The sequence below is a fragment of the Aulonocara sp. 'chitande type north' Nkhata Bay genome, linkage group LG20 (assembly GCF_057382095.1).
Source record: "Aulonocara sp. 'chitande type north' Nkhata Bay isolate Kocher_YH1m ecotype deep benthic linkage group LG20, A_spYH_male_GT1.1, whole genome shotgun sequence".
NCBI lineage: Eukaryota > Metazoa > Chordata > Actinopteri > Cichliformes > Cichlidae > Aulonocara > Aulonocara sp. 'chitande type north' Nkhata Bay.
In genome coordinates, this window is record NC_141363.1 from 12,395,716 (window position 1) to 12,414,626 (window position 18,911).

General features: G+C 39.7%; 1 protein-coding gene across 1 annotated transcript in view; it reads right to left on the reverse strand.

Annotated features, from left to right (window-relative positions):
- The window catches only part of ctnnbl1 (catenin, beta like 1), a 78,452-nt gene that overhangs the window by 21,971 nt on the left and 37,570 nt on the right, over window positions 1-18,911 (reverse strand). The window contains exons 12-13 of the mRNA XM_086278335.1: window positions 10,676-10,773; window positions 6,609-6,689 (exon numbers count right to left, since the gene is read on the reverse strand). Of these exons, the coding sequence (XP_086134461.1) occupies window positions 6,609-6,689; window positions 10,676-10,773 (179 nt within the window). The remainder of the gene's footprint in view (window positions 1-6,608; window positions 6,690-10,675; window positions 10,774-18,911) is intronic.

Genomic DNA, 18,911 nt, shown 5'->3' on the forward strand with positions numbered 1-18,911 from the left:
AGATGATCACCATATCTATGGTTTAAGGGGAATGGTCTGAAAAAGATAAAATGCCCAATGAGTGGCCAAAATGCCTTCTTGATACTAGAGGTCAGAATAGAATAGCTAGACTGATCCAGGAAGGCAGGAGTAACTCAAGCTAACACTTATTACAGCCAGCGTACGCAGAAAAGCAACTCTGAATGCACAACCTTGTCGAACCTTGAAGACAGAAAGGATAAGGAAGCAGAATACCACACTGGGTGTCAAGTTGAACAATAGATGATTGGAAAAACACTGGCTGGCCTGATGAGAGTGTCTTTTGCAACATTCTGGTGGTTAGGTCAGAATTTTTCATAAGCAGCATTTAAACGACAACAACAACAAAAAAAACCCACAAAAATGTTTCTGTCTTTGTAAGAATCAGGCTAATGGTATGGCGGATACTTTCTTGGGGCCCATTAGTAACAACTGAGCATTGTTTACATGCCACAGCCTGTCCGAGTATTGTTGCTGACCGTGTCCATGCCTGTATGACCACAGCGTATCCATCTCTGGGTGTCTGCTTTTAGCAGGATAATATAGTACATCACAAAGCTCAAGTCATCTCAAACTGTTTTCCTTAACATGACAATGATTCAGTGTACTCAGCTAATCTCCCCAGTCACCAGATCTCAATCAGAGAACCTTTGGGATGTGGTGGAATGGGAGATTTGGATTATGGCTGTGCAGCTGAAAATCTGCTGCAACTGCATGATGCTATGATATCAATAAAGACTAAAATCTTAGAGAAATATTTCATGTTTCAATGTGTCATCACAGTGAACAAATAAGGTACGTCTGAAGGCAGAAAAAAATCTAACCGTGTGCAAGCAAGGAGTAAATAGTTAAGTGGCCACTGAGTGTATATCTTTAATAAAAGAAGCTTTTATTGCTGCATTAGGCCATATTCAGTGCTAGACCTAATTAAGTTCATCATGATACACCAGTATTGGCAGTACCCACTATATATTAAAACAATTAAACATAGACATCAGATCATAATGTATTTTCTTTACAAAGTGCACATGAACAGAACAGTTATGGTTTGACTTACTCACCAATTTAGCACGGCTCTGCACTGATGCCTGAACTTACCCACTCGCCTCATGGCTAATTGAAATAAGGTGACTATAGCTATCGGCATTCACCTCTCACATACTAACTGAAACTTCCCACAACAAACTTGCTAATTTTGACTGAGTCACTCACATGGGTGTAGATTTGATTTAGCTAATTATTTATTTAATTACTAGTTTTCTGTCTGCTCTTTCTGCTACTTCTTCATCCCTGTTTCCTTTCTATCGCTGACCTGTTCACTCCATCACCATGTCCTTGACTCAGAGGTGTTTTTGGATGGCCTGATTTAGTCACTGCAGTTTTTTGTTGTATTTTCACCTGCTTCACATTTCTTGATACCAGTTTAACCACATATTTTAAATATTTACATCTGGGGAATTGTTGTTGTTGTTTTTTTTTTTTAAAGCTATCATGGTCATATCATTGCTATTGTCTACAATAATCATGTAGTGAAAATCAGTGATTGTGACACTTCTATACCACATAAATGTGTTGGTTAAAATAAATTGGATCACTGGGTAAAAGAAAGAGATTTTAACAAGGAGATGCAAAAATTGGTCTCTGTGTATCTGACACTTGACTCTAAGTTTACAGCTTGGTAAAATAATACCACAATACTTCCATCTGTGAAGTGCAACATTACCTGTAAATACAACAGCATTTTTTCCCCTTTAAAATGTATTAGTCTTTAGAAATTATTTTTATATGAACACAGTAGATGAAGAAATGAGAGACATGTCTTTTTGAATTAAGACTGAAAAGTTAATACCTGTTAACATTAAATAATTCAGTCCAAACTGGAGCTGGGCACACTCTGGTTAAAGGTAATTTTTAGTCCTAAATCCCTGAGGACTAAACAGTCAAATATATGAATGGAGGGTGACTTTTAAAGGGAAAGAATAACAGATGAGGATAAAAAAAAAAAGCTGAGAGGAGAAAGAGAAATGATGACAGGAAGATAAACAAGCTGTGACACAAACAAAATTTCACTGAAGAATCGTGTATGAATCAGGAAACAGAGAGGGAGAGCGAGTGAGGGAAAACATTTATTCTTGGAGGACGTTTAATAAAAATAAATATATCACATCCAGGTGCAAAACCAATTCCAACTTAACACAGACTTTCTTTGAAAATGTCTACTGTCAGCAAAGCTAAACTAGCTCATTTCTGCTGTACTTGCTACAGACCAGTAAAGGAAACCCACACTCGCTCTCTCTCACACATGCACACACACAACACCGCCAGCAACTGAGTTCTTAGGAGCTAGGAAAGTGCACTCAGGCATTTTACAGTATTGAGGTCGGCCTCAGCCATGTTTTGCTGAGCTTCATCAATCTCAAAGAGCTGTTACCAACAAGCTGAGAGCAAAGGGAAGGTTTGGAAAGGAAGAGAACTGAAAGCAGCGGCATTAGGGAGAGGAGGAAAGGAGAACTGAGGGAAATAAGAAAGATGTGTGAGGAGTGAGGTGGTGTGATATAGCAACAGAAACTGAGGATGAAGGAGAAAAGATGCACAACAAGAAATACATTTTATACATAAGCTGCTCACAAGGAAGTAAAGGAAGAAGGAGAGGTAGAAGAAAAAGGGGGGTATGGAAATTAAGTAGAATAATAATATTAGAGGTATGTAAAAACGCAATTTAATGCAGAAAAAGGAAAATTGGAAATATGATAGGATGAAAAACAGCTTTAAGAAAAAGGAGGAGAGAATGAGTGGGATAGAAAGAAAAGAGAAAGAGATACCAAGGTGGAAAGAAAATAAGCAGCTTATTAGAAAGGGACTGGGCTGGAGATGCAGAGAAAAGGCAGCAGCAGCTTTTCCTCTGCTATCCTCCTGAGAAATCTGTGGATAATATGTTGCAGAGGAAAAACATTTTGCTTACCGCCCCTTAAAAACAGGCTTAACTAGGGGAAACCAAAAAGCACGGCGGAGAGAGATAAAACGCTGCTGCTGCTGACGGCAGTCGATTCTGACGAGGCGCTGGACAGAACTGGGTTGGCGTCTTTATCGCCTTATTTAAAGTAACGTGGCATTTGGATTCACACAGACTTAAAATATCACTCGGGTGTTTTCAGGACTGGATGTCGGACCAGCGGGAAGGAAACCACTGCAACCGCAGTATCATTTGTTGTCCAACATTAAGGAGAAGAAGTGATCAAATCAGAAAACACTAATGGAATTTCTATGGTTTGTGAATTAAAATGACATGTCAAAAGGAGCTGGAGAGAACAATCATGGCCTCATGGGTACACGTGAGGCCATAAGTTACACACAGCAAAACTTCCTCGCTGATGTCAGAGGAGAACAGCTAGACTGCTAGAAGAATTAAGGTGTAAACAACATGAAAACATAGATCTATACAGTATCAATGGATGTAATGTATGATGTAATGCTGTGGAGGATCATTTCTTTGCACACTTTTGGCCCCTTAGCACCAACCGTACATCATTTAAACACCCATCCTACCTGAGTGTATATGCCCTTATTTTCACTTTAACCTTTTATGAGTGTTACCACTCCAAATGTGACAAAAAGCACTTCAGTCTATAAATGACTTTGGGTCCACAGACAGCACCACCCCACCGTAAAGTACTTCATATCCCTGCTACATGCTAGAGGCTTCAGGCTACAATATGCATGCCAATATATAGCTCTACACCAGGAATATCCCACTCCAGGCCTCGAGGGCTGGTGTCCTGCAGTTTTTAGATCTCACCCTGGGTCAACACACCTGAATCAAATGATCAGTTCATTACCAGGCCTCTGGAGAACTTCAAGACATGTTGAGGAGGTAATTTAGCCATTTAAATCAGCTGTGTTGGATCAAGGACACATCTAAAACCTGCAGGACACCAGACCTTGAGGCCTGGAGTTGGACCCCCCTGCTCTACACCATTAAACACTTATATTCATATAACTATAAGTCTATAAATGGTACAAGTGCTCCTTTGCAAGCAAAAATAAAAGGTGAATAATGCTCACCAACACGGAAACTAAAACAGTGCTCTGATTCAACCTAAAAAATGTGCACTCGAATAAAGAAATGCATCTTATCAATGTGATTTACTTGAGCTCATGACTACTAGCTGAAAAAACCTCCAGTCAGAGCCTAGATATTTTAATTATTCTCTTTTTCAGTGTAAAATGAAGAGAATACTGTTGCTGTGCGACAAACTGGCTCACAGTATGAAGTCTGAACTGGCTGAAGCAAAACCATGTGGCTTCAAAGATAGCTGCACACGTAGACATGTTTCTTATCACCATGTTATCGCAGTCATACTTCCACCATCACGGAAGAAGAGGCGAGAGAACGATAGAGGGAGAAAGAGAGATGGAGAGAAAATGTCAAACTGTCTGGTCTTTTCTTGGCAATCCCACCAAAGATGCCTGTCTGAGAAATTAATCTTCTGTCATCTTTAGATAGGAATCTCACACTTATCTGTCTCCAGCCAAACCCCGGTTCCCCTTGTCATTCTCGCTTTCACTCAAACCTCGCTCTTTCTCCTTGCATTTATGACACCATCTCCTCTTATTTTGACTATATATCTGTTGAGATATTTAAAGTATAACTATGTCTTTTCTTATCTTCCAACCTTTTTGAGGCTCTTTCTCTCTCCATTCAAGCCATTATCCCCTGCTCGGTCACTTATCTTCTATCTCTAGCCCTCTATCGTTGCGTCTAGCCCACAGCTCAATGCGCTGACATATACACACGCAGACAGCTCAATAGGCCGCTTTCACACAGCTATCAAACTTTCCATTCTTCTGTAAACTGTCATATTGTTATCAGCAGGACTGTGATTGTATTTTAGGTCTCTTCCCTCATGGCTTTGGATGTGACACTGTGTGGAACCGCACACCTTATCTACCCCATCCCTCCAAAAAAACCAAAAAGGACTGTATTTTTGAACGCAAACACCAATCCTTTCAAACAGGAAATGCAGCTGAAATCTGAACATCTATATTGCAGTGTGATTTAGCTGGTGGACAATACAAAACCATGTCTGTCTGATATTGCGCTGCGGTCCACATTTTTTCCCCCGTCCGTGGACAATTCCAACTCAGAGTTTATCTTGTGCTGTTGCGATGACCTGCTGCAGACTGCTCAAGTAACTCACAGACCTGTCTCTTAACTTCCTTCTCTTCCTCTCTCTCTAAATGTATTCAACCTAGCAATGCTTCTGTACGTGTCCTTTAAAAGAGTGTCGACGCAACACCACAGATAAACCACCTGATAAATGAGCTCTTACTGACAATACATTTCCCTCTTCCCATTTTCTGACACTCTGAATAGGCCACCTGTCCAGGGGGGTACCCCGCCTCGTGCCATATGACAGCTGAGATAGGCTCCAGCACTAGCATGACCCTGAATTGGACAAGTGGTTAAGAAAATGAAGGAATGGGTGGACGGGCTTTTATAAAACATTAAACTAAATTAGGCTGTTCATCACTTATAAAAAAGGGCCATAAATCTTGAGTAAATGGCCCCAAAGTTTTCTCTATCTATAGCCTTTAATACACACACAAACTCTTCCAGGCCTGGAAAGGGAATGCAGGAATGGTAAGTTCTGGGCAACTTATCTGGGTGCATTCGGTACAGCCTGCCGTCCACAAACGCAGGACAAAGCTTAATCATGCAAAGACGAAGCCATATTTGAACAAGGTCCAGAAATAGTGCTTCTCTGTTCTGCGGTCCAATGAATTTACATTTCTGCTTAGAAAACATGGACGCTGTGTCCTAAAGAGGAGAAGGATCATCCAATTTGTCATCAGTCCTCAACGCCAAGGTCTGCATCTCATATGGTACGGCGGTACATTGGTTCTTATGGAACTGGCAGCTTGCACAGCTGGAAATGTACCATCAGTGGTGAAAGATCTATTCAAGTTTTACAGCAACATAAGCTCCCATCCATTGTCTTTTTCATGCAGGGCCTTGCATATTTCAGCAAGGCAACGCAAAGCTGCATACTGCAGCTTTTACAATAGGATCCTCTATCAGACAAGAACGGGAAAACAACACTCTCAAAAGTCTAGCTCTCCTCAGTCCCAGACATTTACAGACTGTTGTGAAAAGAAGAGGGGATGGCCTTAACCCATGTTGATGCCATCAAATTAAAAATAACTCTAGTTTCGCCTGAAATGGTACATTTCTTCCATGTTTTTTTAATCCATTGTGAGTAAAACATTGCTTAATGGTATTTGGAAATCATTGCATTCTGTTCTTAGTTATATTTTACAGAGCTTTATTGGAATTTGTCTTGTCCTACAAAACAAACAAATCAAAAAGATCAAACCAACCCAAAACAGAAAAACGCCTGTATAGCAATATTACGCCGAATAATGTCTCAGTGACTCATAATTCATTGGTGGCTTTTGTTTGTGGTCAATAATGAAATCCAGGAAACACGAATGCATAATGTAAATTCATCATCAAATCAAAAAGCCTCACTGACAGACTGAGAGGGTAAGAGGGAGGGATGGGAAAAAGGAATAAAAGAAGAGATGCTTACATGTTTCTCTCCTTCAATCCTTTTGTCAGCCTGTTGAACAGCCTCGAGGTACTTAAAATGCAACTCCATCAGTCGATCAACCTGGAGAGAAAATGAAATAGAGCAAAGTAGAAAAAAAGTGAGAGATGCAAAGTGGAAAAAAGAAACATAAAGAGGACACTACAAAGCAGCGCAAAAGCAGGATGAAGCTCTGCGAGCATATATGGAAAAATTCTAACAGGGACAAACAAATTCCACCTTCTTAAAATGAAGTAACAATAGAAAAATACATTTCCAATTTCATATTTCTTTTTATATGTTAGTATGCCACTGATCATCCCCTCATTTATTTGGCTACAGACCTTTTGCAGGGAGTAACCTATGGAGTGGCAAACAAAGAGAAGAAAACACAAGCTTCCCTTATTGCCTTAACATATCGCCAGACGCTGGATACAAACCTTAAAAGCTGATTAAAATGAGACTCTAGGTTGCCTCAGTAGTGAGAAAGCTATCGACATTTGATTTGTACCACAGGCATTTTCAAAAAAAGTCATGCATCCAATAAAATGGCCTTGAGCCACAGGCTGAATATGACACATTTGGGCACATGTGAGTAGGATCGTGGGAGTTGAGGTGGGTGGTGGGAGAGTGTGCAGTGTGTCGCGCTGTCAGGTTTGACATCATAATTGCTTTCTCACATTCTGCAACATATGGGAGACGGTATACACAGGTACAGAGTGACTCGATGACCTCGGTGTATTTAACCTCTCGTAACGTCTTAGAACTAGTTTCTGGAAAAAATAGAACTACTGCAGACTGGTTCAGGTAAAGGTGTTCCCCAAGTGTGTGGAAGCTGAATGGCCTTCTAATGTGAGTATGTTATGAATAGGGCTGCTCAATTAATCGAATTTTAATCACGATTACGATCTGGGCTTTCAACGATCATTAAAAATGACTGAGCCGATTATTAGCCCCTCCCTCATTTATCCGCGACACCTTAAAGGCCGGTCCGTGAAAATATTGTCGGGCATAAACCGGTCCGTGGCGCAAAAAAGGTTGGAGACCGCTGATTAAGAGGACCCGAGGGAAGCTCAGAAAGCTAAGCAGAAGTTATTTGGAGAGTGACTTCCGTTGGTTGAAAAGAGAGTTTAAAAAAAAACAAACTTCAGTGGTGTTGCACACTTTTATATTATTTTTTTAAAGTCATTGTTAACCCTTTAAAGCCGGTCAGAGCAGCACGCTCCGTTTTGCGTAACTATTGTTAAATCCCTGTAGAACCTGGACCTGTAAGCTAGCGCAATAATTTGTTTTGCATATGAAACCGGAGGAGTTGTACTTACATCTTATGCCATCAGCTTGTCCTCGGTCACGGTTTCGTTCCACATATAGCTTTGCAAAAATTGCATAAAAAGCGCTTGCAGGAACAAAAACATAATATTCCAGAAACACGCTTTGCCGTTCCTATCAGCTGTTCGTAACACTTCCCACAGTGAAATGATGCACATGCTGTTTTCTTTGCAAATTTGCATCATAGGATTGTTTTTTGTTTTTCCCGCAGTATATAAAAATTGCTGTATCTCCAAAATAAAACTATGAAGACACTCAAAATAAATTTCCTGTGGTGGGAAACTATTTTTTGCAACTTTATTGTATTTAAAGTTTTGAGGGATAAACCTCTTAAATTTCTCCAAGTAGAAATATATGTAAACAAAACAAAAGCGATTTTCAATTTTTTTTGTAGTTTATTGCACTTTTTTGCAATTTATGTAATTACTATGGACTTAATGCATATATATTATTAAAATATGGGCTATAACAGTTGTATTGATGTATAGCAACTTGAAATGCTCCCACAAATGGCACTACAGCATGTAAAAAAATAATATAAGCTCTGGTGGACTTGGTTCTATAGTAGGTCTTAAAGGGTTAAATAAATATCGTCAAATAATCGTGATCTCAATTTCAGTGAAAATAATCGTGATTATCATTTTTGCCATAATTGAGCAGCCCTAGTTATGAAAATAAGATCTGTGGCAAAGCCCAATCGTGGATACGCTGAATATTCAGGCTTTCACCTTTAATCACTTTTGCTTTATTCGTTTCCATGTATACTAACCTTTTTAGCTGTGGTATTTCTACCAGTTTCAAAATAGACTTTTTTGTTTTTGCTTTTGAAAGAAAACATATGTAGTCTATCTATGATTAAAAATTATTTCCAAGAGTAATAATTTGTACATTCATTATACATGTTCAACACTGTTGTCATGAAGTTAAAGCTAGGCAGCCAGTGTTTTGTTTTTACTGACCACACAACTTTAATACTTTTATAAATGAAATGTCACTGAACTTGTCTTTTTTTTCCTTTTGATCCTCTACAGTTGCTGTAAAACATTTTGCATCGCAAAGACCGCTCAAAGTTACGACTGGGCGTAAGTTTTGTTGATGCAGCTCACGTAAATTTAAACTAAAGACTAGTTTGAACAAAAACTCAAGATATTAGGAAGAGGCTTGGGGGAAATCAGTTGATGTGACTGCCATGTGAATTTTCTGACTAATAGTTAAAAGCTTCTTTTGGCTGCTCCCTCACAAGGGTCGCCACAGCGGATGGATCTGCATGTTTGATTAGGCACAGATGACCTCCAAATGTAATCCTCCCATTTAAGTGGGCTTGGGGCTGGCATGAGGAGTACACAAACTTGTGACCCCATGAGGCTGGGATTGTATCTCCTCCCAGTCCTAACCAAGGATCTTCTCTGTGTAAAGAGAATATGTAAACCACTACACCAGCGGACTGGACCGGTAAAAGTCCGTGAGTTGTTTTGGTACCGGGGTGCAAGAGTTGAGGCTTGGGTGCGAAATTTATGGTTTTTATCGTTAACTCGGTTTCCCTGGGTCTTTTCCCGTGTTGTAGTTGTGTGTCTTATTTTGAATGAAATATTTACGCATTACCATAGCGACAAGAGAGCATTAAGGGGCAGAGAGGAGGATGTTACACTCAATGTTGTTGTCGCATTTCAGGATGATGCTGCTAATAAAGTTACACAATTACACAGTGAATTTGTGTTTATTATTATATTTACAAAATACCACAGTTTTTGTCTTGGTCGTATGATTTTATTTTGTTGTATTTATCCGCGACACCTTAATGGCCGGTCCATGAAAATATTGTCTGACATTAAACCGGTCCGTGGAGCAAAAACGGTTGGGGACCGCTGCACTACATCATGGAGCACAGAGAAATACGTAACTACCAGTGTCCAAAAGGGACAGATGATCAACTTTTCCCAGTTCCGATAAAATGACTTTAAATGTCTGCAGATACAGAGTACCGAGCAGCACTAGAAGTATTCAAAACGATATTTTTTTTTTTAAATGTATAACGCAAGATCAGGACCTAAAGATTATGTCACAAAATAAAATACACAAATAAAATACATAAAAAAAAACACCCCCAAGAATATACATTTAGTAAACTAATAAATGAAAACAGTACAAGGATAAAGAAAATAAAAGATTTAAAAAAAATTTGATTATGCTTTTCATCCAATATTTTTTCACTAGTCTCATTGACTAGATGCTGCTCTCATCTAGGGGCTAAACATTATATAAGATCAAATATTAGCAAGTGTGGATGAATGACAGAAAGAATCCAATATGGAAAGCTTTGTTGCCTGTAAGTTTCATTCTAGTATTTGGGTAAAAACCAGTTGCAAACATATGACAAAGTGCAGAATAACCCTTGCTGTAAGGCTACTTAAGCTCAGTCATGCTGTAGTAGTATTCAGAGCCTTCTCTCACCGATACCCAGTCCTGACACATTTGAGTCAGGATTGGATCATTATCTACTCCTAATATTGATCAGTGCGTTTCTATTGCACAGAGTACAAAGCAATTTTAGAAAATATATTTTTAAGTCATTTAAATTTAGGAAATATAGTACACCTGCTCGGAATGAAAAAAAAAAAAACTGGTAATGAAGACAACAACACAGTCTGATGAAGCACTCAAAAACATGAGATGCAAAACAAAAAGGGGTTGCAAGGCAAGAAGAAGAATGAAGAAACCAGCAAGACGACAATGATACAAACCTTCTCACAGTCGTTCTCCGTGAACTTGCTGAGGAGCCTGCTTCTCTGCTGGGACTTGAGATTTCTCAGCATGGAGGCGATGATGGAGCAGACGTGTTCTGAGAAAGAGTAAAGTGAGAAGAGAAAAGCTCATCAACGACACAAAATATCTCTCAAATATCTCAAGCACGGCATCGCTTCACTGAAGACCTCACAGGGGTTTACAGTAAGCTTAAAACCCAACAGGTGCATGATCTTTCACCACAGTTACAGTTAAAGCAAACAGTCTCAAACTCTTAAGAAAAAAGAACCGATTACCGCAAAGCTCATTCTCACCCACATCCACAGAAAGGACAAATCGATTAGCACTTGATAATTTGCAATTAGAGCATGCAGCCGGCTAAGCGTGGATACTCTTACAGAGAGTGCACAGAATGAGAGGAGGGAAAAATGTTAATGAAATTTAGAAATCAATTTTCATTTTAGGGCATGCTGGAACATGCTAAATGGTTTTGGCTGTGGCTGAATTACATTTATCGGGGTGATAGAAATTCGTCTGTGGCAGCTCTGGGGCCATTTAGCAAGCAGGAGGTCTAGAAACATGTTAATTGACTGAATTAGCAACAAACACCAGTTAGTCACATTGAGTGCCCTTGTTAGCCAAATTCATGCTATGTAAGACGTGTTATCTCATTCAAAGACCTTCTTAGTCACAAAGCGGCACCAAAAGGAAGTAATCGCATAATATTGCTCCATGATATTGAATGGGAAATACAGTGTACACACAAGGGGGGAAGAGAATATGACATTGTAAAATCTCTGGATATACAGAGTGGAGGGGGAAAAATGTAATTGGACTTTATCAACAAGAGGTCAATATTCTCTCTCAACGAGGCTTTGCAGTTGCTAAGCAACAAGTGTGCAGGAATCAATCCCATTTCTACTTTTTAAAAGGGGTCGTATTTGCTGTCAGCTCCCTTTGTGCAATCCCCTATGACCCGCAGGCTCTCTACCCACAAGAAGTGAAGGCTGGGAACACTTAAGGCCTCTAACACCTGCCAGATGTAGCCTTTTCAGAATATAGAAATATCCATCAAAAGCAGAGGAAAAAAAAAACGTGTGAAAATGAACTGGAGTTGCAGTGTTTCAGCATGGCAATTCAGCGGAAATGTAAAATGTAAAAAAAGCTAAAAATTTAACAATAAATGTGTATTCCTGCTAAATCTGCAAGCCAAATATTTGGTTATTTTAACACTTCTGTTCGCATCTATTGCTCTTCTATCAAACTAAATCCCTCCAATGTTTTACATCAAACTTCTAATAATTTACTCAATACTTCTGATGTAATTAAAGTCCCTGAAACTGTAGCTTTGTGCTTTAATTATGCCTCTAAGCAACCAAATATTCTTGAATAAAAAACAGCTTTTAGTTATTTGTAATGTTGGTGATAAGCCCTATATGGGCATGGCTTAATCAGGTGTGACATACGGTGATGGCAAAATAACAACACCACGGTTATATTTTGATTCAAATATTATTAAACTCTGATTCATTAAAATTTGAGAATTCAATACGTGAAACTTTCAAGGAATTCTGAATTCACATTATCCATATCTCAACAGTCACTGCAAGAATGCCCATGTCTAAAGTAGACCAACTTTTTGATTTATACTGCTGTGATATGTTTGTTTACAGGAGTAAATTAAGGATTAATTAACCATACTTCAAATTTTGACAAACTAAAATCACCTCAGCACTTCTATTAAAATCCTTTATATCATCATGACACATCAGAACAAAGGAAAAAATAAATGAACTATTTCTGACTGGTTCAGAGGTATCACAAGTATCTGCTCAGGCTGGACATCAGGACGGTTCAGTCCAAAGATCCCTTATTTTAATGTAGACAGCCTTATTTCCTGTACACAAAGACAAGGAGGCTAAATGCCATTTCCAAAAGGACACTACTTTATCAACTTGATCCAAGTGGTAATTGATGTCACCACCTCCACGCCCTGCCGGGGAGGCTATTGATCGCTGGCTGCAGAATGTTCTTTCCAAAGAGTTTAAAACTAAGCAGAGACTGCTCCTTTGAGATTTGTGAAGGAGGTGGGAGCGGGATTACATTGTGGCTACCAGATAAAGGGCAAAGCTGAGTAAAAATAAGCTTCCTCATCTGTCTTAGAAAAGTGTGCAATCAATACCTCATTTAAATGTTTTCTTTCAAACCTCCTTCAGTATTTCACTATGGGAAGTGCCCTCTGGCGTGACCAATCACGGAAGCGCCACTACCACCACGCCTGTTCAAGACAGACCAATTACTTCAAGGACAAGGGCCCCCCCAACCCCTGGCCCCCACACTAGGCATTCTCACTTTCTTCCCTGTAAAGATTATAAGAGCTCCTCAGCGGTCCTCAACCAGAATAATTAATTGAATATGTTCATTGACGCAGCCATTAAGGTTGTTCAAGAACGTGGGTTTTTTTTTTAGTTTTCGGGAACATTTATTATGCTGTAGCTTTGTATTTTCATTGAGGAAATAATAGCAGTTGTCGCGTTACTGCTAGCACATCCTGTGCCTTTGGTAGAATTGTGGGTATGTACTAGGGGTGCAACGATACACAAAATTCATGGTTCGGTTCGATACTCTGGTATCACGGTTCGATATTTTTTCGATACAAGAAAATGTTCATGCCTTTTTAATTTGTCATTTATTAAAATTATAATCAGAATCAGAATACTTTATTGATCCCTGGGGGAAATTATTTTTTGTTACAGTGCTCCATTTTAAACCAACATTAAGACAAGACAGACAATACGCTAACTAAGAATAGTACAATATAAATATATGTTTTAACTCAAAAGTATGGTTTTTAAATGTAATGTTGCTGAAACAACAAATTAAAAAAAATAAATAAATCTATCTGATCGAGAAATCACTCATCTTTGGAAAAGAGAGTTTATTACAGATAAATGGCTCTTTCCAAAATAAAAGCTATACTATCCGCTTCTTCTGGGCTATATTCTCAGCAGCATATTAAACATATCAGGTCCCCATAAGGAGAATCATGTGCTAACGGCTGTCTAAATGACTCGGGTAAAGTTTGTAGCATGCATGCTTGTTGTTTTTGTCTGCTTCCACTTGTCTTTGCACTAGGATGCTGTCGGTGTAAATGTGCAGTGATATTCGTTGTGTTCCCACTAGTGCTGTCAGCGTTAATCTCGTTAAAATGACATTAACGCCATAACGCAGCAAATCTCCGTTAACGAGTTACCACGGATCGCCCCGTGTGTGGGGCTGGACGGGGTCAACACGTTAACAAGATAACTGTGCTAACGCACTAGTTCCCACCAATTGAGCATTGCGTGGCACATCCGACATATTGTTTTTCTTTTGTCCATGACGCGCTTACCATCAGGGTCATGCTTCACATGAAAACCAAGATAGTTCCAAACGCCAGATCTGAATGAGGGTGGGGGAGGTTCAGCTTTGAGCTTAGCTTCTGTCTTGCTAGCTTGAGCTGCGCTCAGTGGATCTGCACTCGACAGTGCAGCCTAGGCACAGTAGTTGAACGCAGATTCACTGAGCGCTCAACACAGACAGCATTGTCAGAAGAAAAGTTGATAAAATAAATAAAATTTTTTGTATTGTTCGATACATATGCGTACCGAACCAAAAGCACTGTATCGAACGGTTCAATACCGATACGAGTATCGTTGCACCCCTAGTATGTACGGACATGTTTTATTTTTTTTATGAAGCCAGACATAAAGCCAAGAGAGCAGTGTGACTGGACCTTGTTTCTGAACTTTCGTCCCCTGGGTTAATTAGCCGCCAGGGTGGAGGAATGGCAAGCACGCGCAGTCTATTCATGAGTGTTAACAACCGTTGCCAGGGGCTACAGGCTACAGTTTGCAACGAAACCAACCATTTACAATGGCGTGGTGGGTTCAATGGCTACAGAGCAGGGCCAAAAAGGCTTTAGAGAGCAAAATATCCTCTCTCTTAAGCTGAGGAGTGGTATCTAGGCTTTTATTCCAGACATTTCCAAATTCCGAAAAGGTGGGGGATCATTTGGTCCCATTCTGAAATTAACGCTCCCTCAGTTCTCACCTCAGAAAATACAAATTCAGAATGTTGACACAAAATGTGTTGTTTCGATCTATTCACATCGATAGATCTACAAGACACTCATTTCCACATTTCCAGTTCTGGATAAATGCTAATTCTTTAGGTTTGCGTTCCAGGGCATAGCCTACAAATAACTCTGTTTCGCAACAGAAAGCTGGTCTCATTAACAGCTTGCTTGCGTTTAACTGGACTGATTGTTTCGGTGATTTCCGTCATTTCCCCAGGGGCTGTCCTCGCTGCAGCTGGATGTGAGACGTTATCTCAGTCATATGGCCAAAATTTCTCCCCGAATGTCTACTGGCTCTCGGTCACTGGAGGGACCCCAAACTGTTCACTGTTGGTGACCCTTTGAATACCGTTATTATGAGGAAAATTGACAATGGATACTACATTAACAGGATAGGGGTATATTTCCGAGGGGTCCGCCGTAAATGACACCTCGCTAGAAATTACTTGGAGCTGGCAGCAGTTTTTCCAACGCTGAAGTTAGAGCTGGGCGATAGAACGATAACGATATGTATCGCGATATAACTTTTACTCGATAGAGAAATTAAGCTATCGCGATAGACCTCGCCGCTCTTGTCCTCTTAAAAAAAAGAAAAAAGAAAAAAAAGAGAACAGCCAATCCAAATTAAGTAGCGCAGAGCCGAACCAATCACAGCCGCAGCGTCACGTCACGTGACTTGTTACGTACAGCACAAGTGCCAAGCCGCACATGTGTACTTGTTTGGGAAGCAGCCAGCCACCGTACCGCCCGGGTAATGGAGGAAATGAGTGAGCCGACTAGAAAAATCAACCGAGCGTGACCGAAAAGAAAACAGATGATGCTTCCAACGCCGGAGAGATTGTCGAACGGAAGAGCCATAGAAGTTCCGTAGTGTGAAGGTATTTCGGCTATTTCAAGTCTGACTTAAAAACAGAGTAGCGTGCACTGTAAATTGTGCCGAAAGCAAGTCTGGAAATTAGGGCTGAACGATATATCGCATTTGCGATAATATCGCGACATGATCAAGTGCAATTTTCTAACCGCAAAGGCTGCGATTATACTCTGGACATGTCCAAATTCATGGGCTGCATCCTCCTGAGGCCGCATTTGTAGACCGATTACGTCACAGCGACGCGCCGAAGGCTGTCCAAATTACTACCATATCCCAGAATTCATAGCGCGGCCCAGCCAAACTCCAGTTTCCAACAATGGCGGCCGCTACTAAGTTTTAAAATTACTCATACTAATCTTTCTGGGTCACAAAATAAACTTTTAACATATTTTCAGGCGAGAAAGTATTTGTGTAAACATCAAATATCTGCTCGGTTTATCAAGATATCCCATATTTGCAAAAGTGCTTCGACGTTTTCAGAGGCGTCTGCTACCCACCAGCTCGACAGCTAGCCGGGAGCTCGAGGGTTACTGATGCGGCCGAGAACGGCACAACTCCCGGCACATCATTTTCAGATCACCGCGGAGTTTCGCTGCTCGGGTTAAACGTAATATATAAGTCACTTAGACAACCTAAAAATGTTATTGTTGGGCTTTTTTCAGTGTTTTGTTTGTTCGTGAGTAAATCGGTTTGGCTGAGATTAAAGTTATTAGATTAGATAAAATAAAACTTTATTAATCCCCCGGGTGGGTTCCTCCTTGGTTTTCACACAGCTGACTAAACGTCAAACAGAAAACTTATTAAACAGAAGTATGAGACAGTCGAGAATTTACGCCAGTGTCTGGTTATATTTTAGATAGCAAGAAGCAGACGGCCGAGTTTATTAAACTCCACCGAGACAGCGGTGACGCTAATCAGAACTAGCCTTCTGATTAGCTAATCAGAAGGCTAGACCGTCCAATTTCACGCCTTTAAACTTTAAAGGCGTGTTTGTGTGTGTGTTTATACAATTGCTATTATGTTTGCACTTTATGTGTAATGTTACTGACTGCAGAGATCAGTAAGATGTGTGTATTTTTTATTTATTAGTTTTATTTATTTAATATTATTTTTTAATTGAATGACTGTCTAGTAGTTCACAGATGTCGAAAAACTGAGTGTGGTAAAGCCACTGATTTTGTTTATGTATATTTCTGCAATCTGCACATTGTACTGACTTTCATTTTAATGTTTACACCAGGGTTCCTTGTCAGCACTTTATGCTCAGATGTTTGTAAGCTAAAAATAAACTATTGTGTATGTTCAAATATACTGTTGTGATTGAAGAAGTTAAATAAAAATGTCAGTCATCAATTCATGCATCACCTCATGTCATCATAACAGAGGTCTGTCTTCCAGGAAAGAACAGTTTAAAATTAATGTAATATAGTATTGGCCATACTATATGATCTATTGCTTGTCTTTGTTTAATAATACAGAAGACAAAGACCTTAAAAAATAATCGCATATCGCATCGCAATTGCAATATTGGGGCAAAAAAATCGCAATTAGATTATTTTCCATAATCGTTCAGCCCTACTGGAAATACAATAAACTGGTGCATGCGCTACGTCCACACGTACCCGGGTATTTTTGAAAACGCAGATTTTTCTATGCTTTTGCACCTTTCGTCCACACGTAAACGGCGTTTTTGGTCACTGAAAACGAAGATTTTTGAAAACTCCGTTTTTGCATTTACGTGTGGACTAGAAAAACGGAGAAAACGCAGCGTCAAAGGTGTGCGCCACGTTATTGTTTCGGTGAAATGAATTTCTACAATACTGTTAATTCTACTCTCTGCAGTGTTTAAATGCTTACATATACACACAGTTACTGTCCCTCCACACATACGACTCAGTTCTGCTTCTATGCCCCAGCTTTGTTTACTTTTTCCCACCGAGGCTTCTAGACTTCTGATTGGCCAACATTTCTGCACGGTTAGGAATCTAGCGCCACCTGCTGCTTTGGCATGTTCATAGCAGCGTTTTCCTTCATTTCTCCCTTTATGTGTGGACGGGATTATTTTTTAAAACGAAAACGGAAAATCTCCGTTTTCAAAAATACCCGTGTACGTGTGGACGTAGCCTCAGTCTCTGAATGGAAGCGCTAATTCGTCATTCGGCTTTTGTCAGACTAAAGTAACTGTTAAAACTGTTTGAAAAGCTAAGCTATACAACAAGGAGAGATTGAGAATTTCCTTTTAGTTCTCAGTTTATTTGATATTGACAAAAGTTAGTCAGTTTTGTCTGTTCTTCTGTAAAACAAACTAAGATTTATTTTTAGAATTAATATTTTGTTTCTAAGTGGAATTGACAATTTAGTCTGTTTGGTTTGTTCTATTTTGAAACTTAAACGCTTTAGCGGCTGCCTTTTGTGTAGTTTGCAATATTTGCCTTTATCTATCTGAAAAAGTCTCATGTTCCTTAAGTACATCTACCCTGTTGAACTTATTATGGGAAATAAATATTTAAATAAAAACAAGCTGCTGATTATTTCACATTTTACTCGTGAGCAACGGCACATTTAAATCTTACAAATATAGTTATTTGGCTTATATCGTGATAGATATCGTTATCGCCTGAAATGAAAAAAACATATCGTGATATGAAAAAATCTCATATCGCCCAGCTCTAGCTGAAGTGTTTTTTGCCGCTTCTGAAAAGTTGTCATATCTTAGTTAAAACAGACATAACAGCAGTGCGTATATACACCGTCATGAGGAACTTGCTCTGTAACTTTGCACAGACTGACACACAGCCTGATTACGTGCAGCAGCAAACACCTCCTGTCATTACGCACGACACACATTCCCAGTGTGTTGAACACCATGGCAGATCTGCTCTCTAGAGGGAATCAACTCTACCGGGAGTTTAGACCCAATTCAGAAATGGTGCAACAGCTGTGGGAGAGGTTCGGACAGATCTGTTCGCATCACACAAAAATGCACAATGTCCTCTGTTCTTTTCGTTAAGAAACAAGGGCACGCCATTAAGCGAGGATGCACCCATCCTATTGCTGGCTTTGGCATCAGCGAAAACAATGAGTGATTTGCATGCTATGAATGACTTATCTATGTCCTGTTCCTGTCTGCAGTTTGTCCCCCATCCTTATAATAATTTTATAAGGTGGCTCTGCGCCCCTGCCTTCATGCCTAAGGTTAGGGAGTCTACCTATAGCTGCCCCAGGATCTATCAGCTTTTCCTCTGCC